This window comes from Tamandua tetradactyla, chromosome 3, assembly GCF_023851605.1.
Source record: "Tamandua tetradactyla isolate mTamTet1 chromosome 3, mTamTet1.pri, whole genome shotgun sequence".
Classification (NCBI taxonomy): Eukaryota; Metazoa; Chordata; class Mammalia; order Pilosa; family Myrmecophagidae; genus Tamandua; species Tamandua tetradactyla.
This window is the reverse complement of record NC_135329.1, coordinates 23,784,641-23,802,638: the sequence shown is the minus strand read 5'-3', so window position 1 is coordinate 23,802,638 and position 17,998 is coordinate 23,784,641. Positions and strand designations below refer to the sequence as shown.

Sequence of the window (17,998 nt, the reverse complement as noted above, 5' to 3'; positions counted from 1 at the left end):
TTGTACAAAATAAGCCAGAAACAAGATGAACAAATATGTAAGATCCCTTTCAGAAAATACTTACAAGAAAATTGAAGCCTAGATTATAATCCCTTATAGCAGCCACACTTTGTTTGAAATTGTAAATATATGTCTAGATTCTGAGACACTGAGCTATATATGTAGCAGCTGGTATTTTCCCTTGAACTTTGAATAACTCTGTGACACCAGAAATAGAGTGCTGCAGCCCTGAAAGTTAGCATAGCTAATACAATAATAATTAAAATAACCAAAAAAAGAGATCAGGCCTCAATTATATATAAAGATGAAGCCAATCTGCCTGGGAATAAGGTAAATCAGAATACAGGGTAAAAGATATATGTACTCTAGACCTCCACCTACTGTATGAGACCAAAGGCAGAGAGGTTTATGATGTATAGAATGTAAATTCTCTGTAACACACAGTCTAAACCAACAATAGCTCATTTGAAGAACCCAAACTTCTGGAGTCCAGAATGGGAATGAGGCTTTGTAATTCTGTATAGATTAATGTAATGCTAGAATACGTTTCAGATTATGGTGAGCTGATAATTAAAAGTATTGGTAGAGTTCCTTGAGGGTCTAAAGGAAAAAATATATGGAACTATTAAACTTTCCCATCTGGGAAAATCCTAGGTACCCTCTCAACCAATGGGGTCTCTCAAGAAAATAGGCCAAGCCCTTGATTTTGAGGTTTGCCCTTATGAAACTTATTTCTGTAGTGGAGAAGCTAAGACTACCTAAATGAGGCCTAAGGGTCACTTCCAGGAAGCCTCTTTTGTTGCTCAGATGTGGTCTTTCTCTCTCTCTATATATATATAGACCAACTTCATTCACGGGTGAAAATCTCCCTGATAACATGGGATGTGACTCCCAGGGATGAGTCTGGGCCTGGCACTGTGGGATTGACCATTCCTTCCTGACCAAAAGGGTGGAAAGAAGTTGTAATAAAATAAAGCATCAGTGGCTAAGAGAGATCAAACAGAGTCAAGAGGCTATTCTGGAGGCTACTCTTATGCAAGCTTCAGTTAGGTAGTGCTAATTGCCATGGTTTTCTAAACCTCAACCAACATCACTCCTGTTAACTGTTAAAACACCTAGAATTCAATCCTCAACCTTGGGGTTTGCCCCTAAGAAGCTTATTCCTGAAAAGGAGGGGCTAAGCCTACTGATAATTATGCCTAAGAGTCACCCCCAGAGAGCTTCTTTTGTTAGCAAATGTGACCTCTCTCTAAACCAACTTGTCAGATGAATTCACTGCCCTCCCCACTATGTGGGACATGATTCCCAGGGGTGTAACTCTCCCTGGCAATGTGGAACCTGACTCCTAGGGATGAGCTGGGACTCAGCATCATGGAAATGAGAAAGCATTCTTGACTAAAAGGAGGAGAAGAGAAATGAAACAAAATTAAGTCTCAGTGACTGAGAGATTTAAACCAGAGTTAGGAGGTTATCTTAGAGTTATTCTTATTTTATATAGATATCGCTTTTTTAGTTTATGCTGTATTGAAGTGGCTAGAGGGAAGTACCTGAAACTGGTGAACTTTGTTCTAGCAGCCTTGATTCTTGAAGAAGGCTGTCTAACTATATAGCTTTTACAATGTGACTTTGTGACTGTGAAAGCTTTGTGTCTGATGTTCTTTTTTTCTAGGGTATGAACAGATGAGTTAAAAAAAAGGATCAAAACATAAATAAATAATAAAGGGGATAAAGCGTAAAAATTGGGTAGACTGAAATACTGTGGGTCGGTGGGAGGGAGGGGTAAGGAGTATGGAATGTAGGAGGGATTTTTTTTGTTTTTTTATTTCTTTTTCTGGAGTGATGCAAATGTTCTGAAAATGATTATGGTGAAGAACACAAAACTATATGATTACAGTGTGAGCCATTGCTTGTGTAATATGGTTGGGCTGTATGTATGTGGATATTTCTCAATAAAAATATTTTGAAAAAAAGAACTTGAACTGAGACTCTGTATTTTATGCACTAAGTTTGCTTTCCTGGACCCTATAATTTCCAGAGGGTTCCAAGGCCAGATAGATCCTGAAAACCAGAGGTACCAGTCTTTCCAAGATGACCAACTAATTACATCACCCTGTCCTTTAGTGCTGACATTCCTTCTCAACATGCAAAAGTCAGAATGGGCATCGCCTAATGATCCCTGTATATTGGGAGAAGGATCAAAGGAGAAGGAGGAGTTATAACAGAGAAAAATAGGATCTAACAGATGAGTATGACTGCTGAATCACTATACTGATATTTCTTTGGGTCTCCAGTGTTCTGGAGGAGCTAGAAGAAAAAATCTGAAATAGTGGAATGGTAACCCACAACAAACTCTGAAATCTGTTCTGTAATTACCCATTGAAATGTGCTTTGAAAATTAATGTTTTTTTCTTTTATTTCACAATTAAAAATTTTTTAAAAATCAATTTGTCATAGATGTGAGAATTTATTTCTGAACTCTCAATTTGATTCCATTGGTCTGTCTGTCCTTGTACCAGTACAACTCTTTTTTATTACTGTAGCTCTGTATTAAGTTTAAAAGCTGTTATATGTGTGTCCTCCAACTTTGTCCTTCTTTATCAAAATGGTTATGGCTTTTGGAGGCTCTTTACTGTTCCATATAAATTTGATGATTGCCTTTTTTCCATTTCTGCAAAGAAAGCTCAACAACTTGAGCTTAAATTTTGATCGGAATTGTATTAAATCTGTATAGCTTTAGGTAGAAGTGGTATGTTTATATATATTCTTCCAATCCATGAATATAGAATATCTTTCCATTTATTTAGGTCTTCTTTGATTTCTTTTAGCAATGTTTGCAGTTTTCCATGCAAAAGTCCTTTACAACCTTGGTTAAATTTGTTCCTAGATATTGATTCTTTTAGTTGCTATTGTAAGTGGAATGTTTTCCTAGATTTATTCTTCAGATTGTTAACTATTAGTATACAGAAATCTTACTAATTTTTCCTTTTTGAGCTTGTTCCCTGCCACTTTGCTGAATTCATTTATTAGCTCTAGTAGCTTTGTATATTTTTCAGAATTTTCTATATATAAAATCACATCATTTGCAAATAGAAATGGTTTTACTTCTTCCTTTCTATTTGGAATGCCTCTTTTTTCTTTTTCTAGTCTAATTGCTCTGGCTAGAACTATGATACAACATTAAATGATATGGTGACAGTGATATCCTTGCCTTAGAGGGAAAGTTTTCAGTCTTTCACCATTAAGTATGACGTTAGCTGTGAGTTTTTCATATATGTCCCTTATCATGTGGAGGATGCTTTCTTTATTTTTAGATTTCTAAGTACTTTTATCAAGAAGCCCTGCCAGATATTGTCAAATGGCTTTTTATGTTGAGTTGATCACTGTAGTCTTTTCCTTCATTCTGGTAATGTGGTTATTGCATTAACTGGTTTTCTGATGTTGAACCACACTTGCATACCTGGGGTTATATCTTATTTGGTGTATACTTCTTTTAATGTGCTTTTGGATTTGGTTTTAAGTATTTTTGCATTTATATTCATAAGAGATGTTCTGTAATTTTCTTTTGTGTGGTATCTTTATCTGGCTTTGATATTAGGGTGACGTTGGCATCATTGAATAAGAAGTATTCCCTTCTCTTCAGTTTTTTTGGAAGCATTTCAGCAGGTTGGTATTAATCATTATTGGAATGAATGGTAAAATTCACCAGTGGCATCTGGTTCTCCTTTGTTGGGAGGTTTGTGAATACTCATTCTATCTTTTGTTTATATTTGGTTGTGGTCTTCTATTTCTTCTTGAATCACTTTAGGTAGTTTGTGTGCTCTTAGAATTTTCCCATTTCATCTAGGTTATCTAATTTGGGGGCATACAATTCATATTATCCTCTTACAGTCCTTTTTATTTCAGTAGGATTGGTAGTAACGTCCTCTCTTCCATTTCTGGGACGTTAGTAATTTGTGTCCTCTCTCTTTTTGACTTTGCCAGTCTAGCTAAGGGTTTGTCAGTGTACTGGTTTGAAAATATAATGTACTCCAGAAAAGCCATATCTTAATCCTGATTCAATCTAGGTAGCCATTTCCTTAAATCCTGATTCAATACTGTAGGTTGGAATCTTTTGATTGGATTATCTTTTAATTAGATGGAGATGTGACTCCACCCATTCTAGATGGGTTTTGATTAGTTAACTGGAATTCTTTAAAAGGGGAACACTTTGGAGAAATATAGAGCCTACAGACATGACAGAAGCCTCAAAACTGAAAGGGAGAGCAGATGTAGACCCTTGGAGAACAGTTGCCTCAGAGAACAGAGATACCGATGTTTGGAGATGCTTGGAGCCCAGCAGGTGAATGTTGCCATGAGATGTTAAGTGGGCCAGAACCTGGAGAGTGTCAAGGGGAGCCAAAGATGAAAGCCAGCCTCAGAGAAGCAGAGTAAGGAACCCCCATAGGAACAGAGGCTGAAAGCAACGGAGCCCAGGAGCAAGGGACCAGCAGATGCCAGCCACATGACTTCCCAGTTGATAGAGGTTTTCCTGACCCATCGGCCTTTCTTGAGTGAAGGTAACCTCTTGTTGGTGCCTTAATTTGGACACTTTCATCTCCTTAGAACCGTAAACTTGTAACAATATTAAATTCCCCTCTTAAAAAGCCATTCCAGTTCTTGTCTATTGCATTCTGGCAGCTTGCTAACTAACACAGTCAGTTTTACTAATCTTTTCAAAGAACCAATTTTCAGTTTTGTTGATTCTCTTTATTGTTTTTTTATTCTCTATATTTTGTTTATCTCCACCCACTACAATTTTTATTTCCATCCTTCTTCTCACTTTTGGTTTAGATTGCTGTTTTGTTTTGTTTTGTTTTCTAATTTCTCCAGGTGTGAGATTAGGTCACTGATTTGAGATCTCTTTTCTTTTTATTTCAAGATATTTTCTGATTTCCCTTGTGATTTCTCCTTTTATTCATCAGTTGTTTAAGAGTGCATTGTTTAGAAATCCTAGAATGAGCTAGGACTCAGCATCAAGGGATTGAGAAAATCTTCTCAACCAAAAGGGGGAAGAGTGAAATGAGACAAAATAAAGTGTCAATGGCTGAGAGATTCCAAACAAAGTCAAGAGGTTATCCTGGAGGTTATTCTTATGTATTATATAGATATCACCTTTTTAGTTAAGGTGTAGTGGAGAAGCTGGAGGGAACTGCCTGAAAATGTAGGGCTGTGTTCCAGTAGCCATGTTTCTTGAAGATGATTGTATAATCATACAGCTTTTGCAATGTGACTGTGTGATTGTGAAAACCTTGTGTCTGATGCTCCTTTTATCTACCTTATCTACAGATGAGTAAAACATATGGATTAAAAATAAATAAATAATGGGGGAGCAAATGTTAAAACAAATTTAAATGCTAGTGATCAATCAAAGGCAGGGGTAAGGGGTATGGTATATATGATTTTTTTTCTTTTCTTTTTCTGAGTTGATGCAAATTTTCTAAGAAATGATCGTGATGATACACAACTATGTGAAGATATTGTGAGCTATTGATTATATATCAAGAATGGAATGATCCTATGGTAAGAACGTTTGTGTTTGTATGTGGTTATGTTTAATAAATAAAATTTTACAAAAAACAGTTAATTTAAGACATGAAGGAAAAATGAAGACATCTCTAGACAAACAGAAACTGAGCCAATTGTAACTAGTAGGCCTACCTCAAAAGAAAAACTAATGGGAGCCCTTCAAGCTGAAATGAAAGGATATGAGACAGTAACTTGAATCCACATGAAGAAATAGAAAGCACTGGAAAAGCTTACTACATAGATAAACAAAATACAGTAGAACTGTATTTTTGTTGTAATTCTTTTCTTCTAATTGAAAAGACAATCACATAAAGTTGTATAAAGATGTAATTTGTATGACAATAATAGCGCAAAGAAATGGGGAGGGAATAGAGCTATACTGGAGCAAAGGTTTTGTATGGTACTGAAATTAAGTTTTTATTAATCTGAACTAGATTGTTATAAATTAATATCTTAATTATAGTTCCCAGGGCAATCACTAAGAAAAAGATTTTATATATATATAAATATATAAATATAAATTTATATATATATATTTTATATATATATAATATAACATGTATATATTATATTAAAAGAAACTACAAAGGAATTAAATGGTACACTAGAAAATATCTATTAAACATAAAATAAGATAGTAATGGGGGAATAAAACAAAAAGACACAATAAATATACAAACAAATTGCAAATTTTCAGATGTAAACACTATTCACCAGTAGTTACATCAAATGTAAATAGACTAAACACTGTAATCAAAATGCAGAGATTGCCAGATTTAGAAAAAGCATGATTCAATTATATGCTGCTACAAGAGACAAACTTTATATACAAATAGGTTGAAAGCAAAAGGATGGACAAAAGGGTATGTCATGCGAACAATAACCAAAGGAGATCTGGAGTGACTTAACAGCATTATACAAATAGATTTCAAGACAAAAATTGTTATGAAAGTCAAAGAAAGTCACTTTATAATGATGAAGAAGTGCTCACCCATTGGGAGGGCATAACAATTTAAACATAAATGCACCTACAGCAGAGTCCCAAAATGTATGAAATAAAGTCCATCAAGTATAGCATGAAAATCAATTAATGTTGGATTCTTAGATATGACACCAAAAACATAGCAGCTACAGAAAGAATAAGTTGGTCTTCATCAAAATTTAAAACTTTCTTGCTTCAAAGGACACCATCAGGACACAAAAAGACAGCCCAACGCATGGGAGAAAATATTTGAAAATCTTATATCTGATAAGGGACTTCTATTCAGAATATGTAAGGAACTCTTACAATTCAACAATAAAAAGACAAATAATCCAATTTAAAAATGGGGAAAGAAGAGATCAATGCAGAAAAAAAAAATGGGGGAAATTACTTGAAAACACATTTCTCCAAAGAAGATACACAAATGGCCAGTAAATGCATTATAAGATGCTCAACATCATTAACCATCATGGAAAAGCTATTCAAAACCACAATGAAATATTACTTCATATCTACTAGGATTGCTACAGTCAAAGGTTGGACAATAATAAGAGTTGGTGAGGAGAAACTGGAAGTCCCCATATACTGCTAGTGGGGTTGGAAAACAGTTTGGGAGTTCCTCAAAATGTTAGACATAAACCTAAATTAAGCCATTGACCATAGTTAATAGCACTATTATAAAAATGTCCTATCATCAATTGTAACAATTGCTCCACACCAATACAAGGTGTTGATAATAGGGTGGCATATGGGAATCTTGCATTTTATTTGTGATTGTTCTGTACAACCACAACTTCTCTAATACAGAAAAAAAAAGTTAAATATAGTCTATTCATATGACCTAGCAATTCTATCCTAGATATATGCTTTAGAAACATGAAAAAAAATGTCCACACAAAACCCTGTATGAATGTAAACAGCAGTATTATTCATAACAATCAAAAATTGGAAACAGTACAAATGTCCTTCAAACACTTGAACGGATAAATAAAATGTAGTAGATCCATTCAGTGGAGTACCATTAGGCAACAGATACTGATACCTGCTACAACATGGATGAATCTTGGAAACATGCTAAGTAAAAGAAGTCACAAAATACCACATATTGTAGAATTCCATTTATATGAAACATCTAGAATAGGAAAATCCATAGAGACAGAAAGTAGATTAGTGGTTGTCAAGGACTGGGAGAAGGATGTAATGAGGAGTGATTGTTAATAGAAGATAAAAATAATATTACTTGGTCACACAACTGTGTGAATGCACTAAAAGTCACTGAACTGTATATTTTAATAAAACAGATCCTATAGAATGTGAATTATATCTCAGTAAAACTCTCATAAAGAATAAAATTATTCTTGTATCAAGCATCCTAAAAAAAAGAATGCATTGTTTAATTTCCACATATTTGTGAACTTTCAAGTACTCCCTCCATTTGAGTTTCCAGCTTCTTTCCATTGGGGTCAGATGTACTAGTGATCTAATTCTGTTGGAATGCAATATACCAGAAATTAAATGGTTTTTTTAAGAAAGGAATTCATTAACTTGCAAGTTTATGGTTCTAAGGCCATAAAAATGTCCAAAGTAAGGCATCCAGAGAGATATACCTTGACCCAAGAAAAGCTGACAGGTCCAGAACATATCTGTCAGTTGGGAAGGCATGAGGCTGGCATCTGCTGGGGTCTTTGGCTTCTCATTTCAATAGCTTCCTTGGTAGCATTTTCTTTCTGCATCTCCAAATACCTGGGCCTTGTCTTGGCACTGCTGGCTCTAAAGCTTTTCCCAAAATGGTTCCTTCTTAAAGGACTCCAGTAAGCAACCCCACATAGAGTGGGTGGAAACACATCTCCAAGGAAACCACCTCATCAAAAAGTCCCACCCAACTGTCACATCTCCATGGAAACAACTTAATCAAAAAGATCCCACCCAACAACATTGAATCAGGATTAAAGAACATGGCTTTTTGGGATGCACAACAGTTTCAAACTGGCACATCAGAGATGATATATTGCATATCAGTATGTCTGAATTTATTGATATTCGTTTTGTGACCCAACCCATGTTCTATTCTGGAGAATGATCTATGTACACTAGAGAAGAATGTGTATTCTGCTGCTCTTAGGTGACGTGTTCTATAGAATGACACTATCATCAAGTCTTCTGTTTCCTTATTGGTCTTCTGTCTAGTTATTCTATCCTTTGTTGCAAATGATGCATTGATGTCTGCTACTAATAAACTGTCAATATTTGCTTCATACCTTTTTGGGCTCTGCCTTTAGGTGCATTTATATTTTAAATTGTGTTTTCTTGTTGAATGATCGCTTCATCAGTATATAATGGCATTTTTTGTCCTTCATAACACTTTTTGACCTAAAATCTATTTTATCTGATATTAGTATAGCTACTCTAGCTCTCTTTTGTTATTATTCATATGGTATATGGTTTTTTCAATCTGTCACTTTTAATAGATTTGTGTATTTGAATTTAAGGTGCATTTCTTGTAAACAGTATATAGTTGAGTTATGCTTTTTATCAATTCTGCCAATCTCAGGCTTTTAACCAGAGAGTTTAACCCATTTACATTTAAAATCACTACTGATAATGCCAGACTTTCTTCTGCCATTTCACTATTTGATCTTTGTAAGTCTTATAATCTTTTCACCCTCAATATTTCTTGTAATGCATACTTTCACATTTATTTGTTGTATTGTACTATATTGAGTTCTTTCTCATTTCTTTTTATATATATTTTTCATATATTTTCTTTTTTGATTACCATGTGCTTATATTTAACATCCTAAATCTATAACAATCATATTTGATTTGTTACCAACTTCTCTTTGGTAGCATACACTGTTCCTATACCCTTCTGTACTTCCATCCTTTTTGGTATAGTTATTACAAATTATATCTTTATACACATTGTATGTCCTAAACCATAAATTTATCATTACATTTTATCCATTAGTATTTTAGAACATGTAAGAAGTAGGAGGTGTAATTACATACCAAAAAACATAATACAATAGTACTGATATTTATATTTAGCCATATGATTACCTTTACCAAGGGTCTGTATTTCTTTATGCTGCTTTGATGCAGTTTGGTGTCCTTTCCTTTCAGTATGAAGGACTCCTTTTACCATTCTCTGTAGGGAAGGTCTGGTGGTGATGAACAACCTCAGCTTTTGTTTAATCAGCTTTTGTTTATCTATGCATGTCTTAATCCATCCCTCATTTTTGAAAGACAGTCTCACTGGATACATAATCCTTAGCTGGCAATTGTTTTCTTTCAATATTTTAAATATTTTATCCCACTGCATTTTTGCCTACATAGTTTCTGATGAGAAATTAGTTCTTATTCTTAAGGGATTTAGAAAGGACTTCCTTCTAAATAACACAGTGTTTTCCTCTTGCAGTTTTCATGACCCTCTTCTTGTCCTTGGCATTTGACAGCTTGATTTATATGTTTCTCAGTGTGGTCCTCTATGAGTTTATCCTGTTGGGAGTTTGCTGGGATTCTTGAATGTGCATATTCATATCTTTTTCTTTTAATTTGGGAAGTTTTCTGCAATTATTGATTTGAAAACATCCTTCCACTCTTGGATCTCTTTCTTCTCCTTCTGGGACGCCAATAATGCATATATTGGTATGCTGGATAAAAGAGTTTTTCAAGAGTAGACAGTATTCTACTTTTTAAAATTCTTTTTGTTTTCTGCTCCCCAACCTCAATCATTTCAATTGTCTTGTCTTCAAATTCATTTATTCTTTCTTTTGACGGCTCCAATCTGCCACTTAATCCCTCTAGGGAGTTTTTCATTTCAGTTATGGTGGTCTTCAACTCCAGTAGTTCTGTTTGGTCCCTTTTGAAAATTTCTATCTCTTAATTGAGATTCTCATATTGTTCAGTCATTGTTTTCCTAATGTCCTTTAGCCCTTTTTCTGTGTTTTCTTTTATATCTCTGTGCTTATTGAGGATCATTTTTCAAAGTCTTTGTCATGTATGCCTAATTTCTGGTCTTTTCCATGGATGGTTTCTGGGTTTTAACCCTCTTCCTTTGAGCAGGCCATCATTTTCTGTGTTTTGTTAGTTTGTTGTAATCTTTAGTTGCACACTCTACTTTTTAATATTTTAAAGCGCTAAAATTTATGGGCTTTAAGTTTTTATCACCAACTAGTGATATGACAGAGATTTCCTTGAGCACCAGGAGCTAACAAAAACAAAGCTAAAAAATAAAAATAAACTACCTTTCCCAGTTCTTAAAAATTGGCTCTGTGATGGCCCATGCTTTTCTTTAGAGTTTAATCTGCCTACGAAGAAGTTTAGTTGAAGGTAGAAGTGCAGGGCCCTTCACGTCCGTCTTTTCTGAGCCTACATCTTATTCAGGGCTTATGCTCTTGGCATTAGGAATTGCCCTGTTTATAGGAATCCAAATGCCCCCTCCATTTGGAGTGCTCTGTTGTATTACTTAGGTAAGTAATCCTTTGCCCCAGACTGTATTTCATTCTTTCTTAAACTACTTTACCTGTTTGCAAGTTGCTTCTGGCAACAGAACAAGTTCTGGCAGGGCAAGCCTGAGGTGAGTTTCTGGTTCAGTCTTTCAGGCTGCCACCTGCTAGATTGTCACCAACATACAGGCACTCCAGTACGTGCACAGGGGCTACTCTGCTTCCAATGTAACAGGGCCAGGGATCCACAACAGGAATGCAGGCTGGCTCCACATTAGGCTAAGGAAAGCATAGAGGAGGAGCCAGCAAAGATGCCACAAGCTTCTTCTACATTTAAAAATCTACACTTTCTTGATTTTTATACTTGCCCAGTTTCTGCATTCCTTTAACTGTTTTCTGGAGTTTTGAGGAAGATTGCTTTTCCAGTTTTTGCTACTTGTTCAAAGATTCTTCAGGGCATCACATCCTGGGGTGTCTTATGTTGCCATCTTGGTTGAATGGAATTATTCACTATCTTTTTTTTTTTTTTTAATATTTTCATTGACAAAACAACATACAAACAGAAACATTCTTAACATATAAGCATTCTATACATGGTGTACAATCAATGGCTCACAATATCATCACATAGTTGTACAGTCATCACCATGATCATTTTTTAGAACATTTGCATCACTCCAGAAAAAGAAATAAAAAGAAAAAAGAAAAAACTCACACATACCATACCCCTTGTTTTAGTTTGTTAGCTGCCAGAATGCAATATACCAGAAATGGAATGGCTTTTTAAAAGGAGAATTTAATAAGTTGCTAATTTAAGTTCTAAGGCCAAGAAAATTTCCCATTTAAAACAAGTCTATAGAAATGTCCAATCTAAGGCATCCGGGGAAAGATATCTTGGTTCAAGAAGGCAGATGAAGTTCAGGGTTTCTCTCTCAAGTGAGAAGGCACATGGCGAACATGGTCCGGGTTTCTCTCTCATCTGGAAAGAGAACACAGTGTTATCTGCTAGCTTTCTCTCCTGGCTTCCTGTTTCATGAAGCTCCCTAGGAAGCATTTTCCTTCTTCATTTCCAAAGGTCGCTGGCTGGTGGACTCTCTGCTTCTTGTGGCTGTGTCATTCTTCTCTGCTCTGGATTTCTCCAGATCTCCTGACTTTCTCTCTTGTTGTTCTCTCTGAATCTCCCTTTTATAGGAATTCAGTAAACTAATCAAGGCCCACCTGGAATGGGTGGAGACACGTCACCTAATCCAGCTACAACAGCTCTTGATTGAGTCACTTCTTTAGGGAGATGATCTAATTAAGGTTTCAAACATACATTACTGAATAGGGATTAGAAGAAACAGCTGCCTTAACAAAATGGGATTAAGATTAAAACATGGATTTTCTAGGGTATATACATCCTTTCAAACCAGCACACCCCTTACCCCTCCCTCTCACTGACCACTAGTATTTCCATCTACCCAATATATTTTTATTTTTGTTCCCACAAAAAAAATTTTATTTTTTTATTTTTATTGTTCCCACAAAAAAAATTTTTTATTTTTTATTACATTATTTGCTTATTTTTATCCATATTTTTAATTCATCTGTATTACATTATTTGTTTATTTTTTATCCATATTTTTTTACTCATCTGTCCATACCCTAGATAAAGGGAACACCAGACACAAGGCTTTCACAATCACACAGTCACATTGTAAACATTTTATCTTCATACAATTATCTTCAAGTAACAAGGCTACTGGAGCACAGCTCTACAGTTTAAGGAACTTCCCTTTAGCCACTCAAATACACCTTACACTGAAAAGGGATATCTATATGATGTGTAAGAATAACCTCCAGGATAGCCTCTCAACTGATTGAATTCTCTCAGCCACTGACACTCTATTTTGTCTTATTCACTCTTCCCCCTTTTGATCAAGAAGGTTTTCTCAGTCCCTTGATGCAGGGTACCAGCTCATCTTGGGATTATTGTGGGGGGCCAGGAGCAATTAATCAGGCCCAAGCAGGGAGAGTCCCCACACCACTGGAGTGGAATGTCCCCGAGAGTTCAACAATAACCAATGCTAAGAAACTGTGGGAATGGAATAGGTTTTGGCAACGGCTAACGGCATTCTGCTTCTATGAACCGCTTGCTTGCTAGCAACTGCAAAAAAAAAAAAAAAACACAGCATAATTTTAGCCTTTATAAGCACACCTTCAAAACCTCTAGGGGCTGCTCTCTGAATCTTCTTTCTTAGAGGTTTCTGAGGCAGTCGCCAGCTGGCTAATAAAGACTCCAAATTGGCTTGCAGTTTTGAATTGTGTGGTCTCTCTTTCGGTGCGCCCCACAACAATTATGTCCCACTTTGCCAGGGAGATTCACACTCCTGGGTGTCATATCCATGAAGGAGGGGAAGTCATTGGTTCCTTTGCCGTGTTGGCTTAGAGAAAAAGGCCACATCTGAGCAACAAAAGGAATTCTCTGGGGGTGACTCTTAGGCCTAACTTTAAGTAGGCTTAGCCTATCCTTTTCAGGAATAAGTTTCATATGAACAAACCCCAAGATTGGGGGCTTGGTCTATTGATTTGGTTCTCCCCACTGCTTGTGAGAGTATCAGAAATTCTCCAAATGGGGAATTTGAATCTTTCCCCCTTTCTCCTCATTCCCCTGAGGTGACCCTGCAAATACTTCTTTATTCACTGTCCTGCACAAACCAACCAAACCTCATGCCCTATTCAAGATTCCCTGAACTTATGGTGTTCAACTAAACTGACCATACAAGTTAAATTAGGAAATACACTACCCAAAATATAAATTTTGCACCAAATAAACATCTCTCCCTTTAGTATCACACAGAGGTTGAAGTTTTAAGGTATGGACAATATCGTCCTTGACCCAGTCTCGTGATGTAACTTAGTCCTATCCAGATCAGCTTCATTCACATTTCTATTCAATGTCTGATCGCTTTTTCAACTTTTTAAACCATTCTTGTATGGGGTCCTGCTGACTTTCACAGCTTCAGAGCTCTGACTCAGAGCCTCAGGTGTCACATAAATACCCAAAGTTTCTCGAAAAGACCACGTTATATACAAACAGCTCTGTATCTCAGAATTTAGAATTAACGATTACATCTCCTGAATATATGTGACTTCTGTACGAGCTTACAACCTAGGACTCTTTACAATAAGCCTCAACCTGATAACCCATGCTCTCAACTTTAGTTCACCAAGTTTTCATATTATAGTTAGTCCATATAATTGAGGCCTGATAATATTTGTCTCTTTATTCCTGACATTTCATTCAACATACAGTTCTTGAGGTTCATTCATCTAGTTGCATGCCTCACAACTTCATTCCTTCTTGCTTAGTCCATTGTATGTATACACCATAGTTCCCCTTTCCATTCCTCAGTTGGTGGAACCTTAGGCCACCTCCATTCATTGTGGATCATGACCACTGCCACCAGAAACACCAGTGTGCAAATGTCCATTCCTGTCCCCACACTCAGTTCCTCCAAGTATATACTGAATGTGCTGGTTTGAAGGGATGTATGTCCCCTAGAAAAGCCATGTTTTGATCTAAATCCCATTTCATAAGGGCAGAATGATCCCTGTTCGATATTGTATGTTTGGGACTGTGGTCAGATCATCTCCCTGGAGATGTGATTTGGTCAAGAGTGGTTGTTAAACTGGATTAGGTGATGACATGTCTCCACCCATTTGGGTGGGTCTTGATGGGTTTCTGGAGTCCTATAAAAGAGGAAACATTTTGGAGAAGGAGAGATTTAGAGAGAGCAGACTGGAACAACATAGCCATGAGAAGCAGGGTCCACCAGCCAGTGACCTTTGGAGATGAAGAAGGAAATGCCTCCCAGGGATTTTCCTGAAACAGGAAACCAGGAGAAAAAGCTAGCAGATGATGCCATGTTCACCATGTGCCCTTCCAGATAAGAGAGGAAGCCTGACCGTGTTCACCCATGTGCCTTTCCAGATGAGAGAGAAACCCTGTGTTCGCCATGTGCCCTTCCACTTGAGAAAAAAACCGTGAACTTCACCAGCCTTCTTGAACCAAGGTATCTTTCCCTGGATGCATTAGATTGGACATTTCTATAGACTTGTTTTAATTGGGACATTTTCTCAGCCTTAGAACTGTAAACTACCAACTTATTAAGTTCCCCTTTTTAAAAGCCATTCCATTTCTGGCATATTGCATTCTGGCAGCTAGTAAACTAGAACACTGAGAAACAGAGTTTCAGCATCATATGGCAAACTCACCCCTAGCCTCCTGTGGAACTACCACACTGCTCTCCAAGTAGCTGCACCTCTCATTTCCCTACCGACAGTGAATAGGTACATCTCTTTCTCTGCATTTTCTCTAGCACTTGTTTCTCTCTGACCATTTTTAAATAGTTTTGTTCACACATCATACAATCCAGCTTAAGTGTATAGACATGCCTATATTCCATAGACACCACCATACTCTATCTGAAGACATTTCCTTTTCTTCCACAAAAAATCCACACCCCTTTCCCAATGCCCCCACTTGTTGACATTTAGTTTTGGCATAATGCCTTTGTTACATTCAGCAGCAGCATATTACAATGTTACTGTTGACTATAGACCCTAGCTTACATTGATTGTACTTTTTCCCATATACTGTCTATTTTCAACACCCTGCAATATTTTCATTCCTTTGTTCTTCCTCCTGCAAAAACATTTTTTAATTTGTACATTTAATCACCATCATTGTACACTCTAACTTACCTTCTGATTTCATACATGCCCCCAGCCTTTCTCCCTCAACCACACTCACATTTGGCTTCATTTACTGTACTTACACTACTGGGCTACAATCAGGTAGCATTGTGCTATCCATAGCACAGTCAGTCTTGTTGCCCAATCCGTCTTCCTTCAGCACCAATTGCCCAATTTCTACCCTATTTCTATCCCTGATAACCTGTCTTTAAACTTAAATTCTCCGAGTTCAATCATTGAAGTTAGTTCATATCAGTGAGACCATACAGAATTTGTCCTTTTGTTTCTGGCTAATTTCACTCAGCATAATGTCTTCAAGGTCCATCCATGCTGTTATATGCTTCATGACTTTATTCTATCTTAAAGGTATGTAATATTCCATCGTATGTATATACTACAGACTGCTTAGCCACTCATCTATTGATGGACATTTGGGCTATTTCCATCTCTTGGCAATTATAAGTAATGCTGCTATAAACATTGATGTGCAATTGCCTGTTTGTTTCCTTGCTCTCATGTTGTCTGAATACATACCTAGCAATGGGATTGCTGGATCACATAGCAATTCTATACTTACCTTCCTATACTTAGGAACTGCCAAACTGCCTTTCACAACAGTTGTGCCATTTTACATTGCCCCCAACAGTGGATAAGTGTACCTTTTTCTCCACATCCTCTCCAACACTTGTCATTTTCTGTTTTCTTGATAATGGCCATGCTAGTGGGTGTCAGATTTGCATTTCTCTAATAGCCAGTTAAGTTGAGGATCTTTTCATGTGCCTTTTAGCCATTTCTGTTTCCTCTTCTGAGAAATGTCTATTCATGTCTTTTGCCCATTTTGTAATTGGGATGTTTGCCTTTTTGTTGTTAAGTTGAAGAATCTCTTTATATATTCTGGATACTAGACCCTTATCTGATATTTGGTCTCCAAATATTGTCTCCCATTGCATAGGCCACCTTTTTACTTTCTTGTCAAAGTTCTTTGAATCACAAAAGTGTTTAATTTTGAGGAGTTCCCATTTATCTGTTTCTTTCTTCAATGCTCATGCATTGGGTATAAAATCTAGGAAACCACCTCTTATTACAAGTTTTATAAGATATTTCCCTACATTTTCTTCTAAACATTCTATGGTCTTAGATCTAATGTTTAGATCTTTGATCCATTTTGAATTGATTTTTTGTATAGGGAGTGAGATATGGATCCTCTTTTATTCTTTTGCATGTGGATATTCAGTTCTCTAGGCACGATTTATTGAAGAGACTGTTCTGTCCCAGGTGTGTTGGCTTGACTGCCTTATCAAAGATCAATTGTCCAAAGATGAGACATATCTGAACACTCTGAACATATCTGAACTGTTCTATATCTGAATACTCTATTCGATTCCATTGGTCAGTGTATCTATCTTTATGCCAGTACCATACTGTTTTGACCATTGTAGCTTCATAATATGCTTTAAGGTCAGGTAATGTGAGACCTCCCACTTCATTTTTCTTTCTCAAGAGATTTTTAACTATTCAAAGCACCCTGCCTTTCCAGATAAATTTGGTTATTGGCTTTTCTATTTCTACAAAGTACATTTTTGGAATTTTAATTGATATTGCATTGAATCTATAAATCAATTTGGGTAGAACAGATATCTTCACTATATTGTCTTCCAATCCATGAACATGGTATGCCCTTCCATTTATTTAGGTCTTCTCTGATTTCTTTTAGCAATCTCTTGTAGTTTTCTGTGTATAGGTCTTTTGCATCCTTGGTTAAATTTATTCATAAATATTTTATTCTTTGATTGCTGTTGTAAATGGGATTTTTTGTTGTTGATTTCCTCTTCAGATTGTTCATTACTAGTGTATAGAGACACTGCTGATTTGGGGGTGTTGATCTTGTACCCTACCACCTTGCTGTACTCATTTATTAGCTCTAGCAGCTTTGCTTTAGATTTTCTGGGGGTGGTGGTGGATCTTTTACATAGAGTATCATATCATCTTCAAATAGTGAGAGTTTTACTTCTTCCTTTCCAATTTGAATCCTTTTTATTTCTTTTCCTTGTCTAATTGCTCTGGCTAGAACTTTGAATAACATAATAATAATTTAGAATATTGAATAACAACGGTGACGTGGACTTCCTTGTCTTGTTCCTGATCTTAGGGGGAAAGATTTCAGTCTTTCCCCATGGAGAGTGATGTTAGTTGCTGGTATTTCATATATTCCCTTTATCATATTGAGGAAGTTCCCTTCTATTCCCACACTTTGAAGTGTTTTCAT

At 36.3% G+C, this 17,998-nt stretch overlaps 1 protein-coding gene across 7 annotated transcripts in view; it reads left to right on the top strand.

Annotated features, from left to right (window-relative positions):
- Positions 1-17,998, top strand: part of LOC143677141 (tumor necrosis factor receptor superfamily member 10A-like) — a 69,571-nt gene that overhangs the window by 37,691 nt on the left and 13,882 nt on the right. For 6 of the 7 annotated variants that reach the window (XM_077152779.1, XM_077152778.1, XM_077152785.1 and 3 more), the window contains one exon: positions 5,463-5,554. The exons of the other annotated variant lie outside the window; for it this stretch is intronic. In XM_077152779.1, the coding sequence (XP_077008894.1) occupies positions 5,463-5,530 (68 nt within the window). In that variant the 3' untranslated portion in view covers positions 5,531-5,554. Of the gene's footprint in view, positions 1-5,462; positions 5,555-17,998 lie in introns of those variants that run through there. 7 annotated transcript variants of the gene reach the window in all.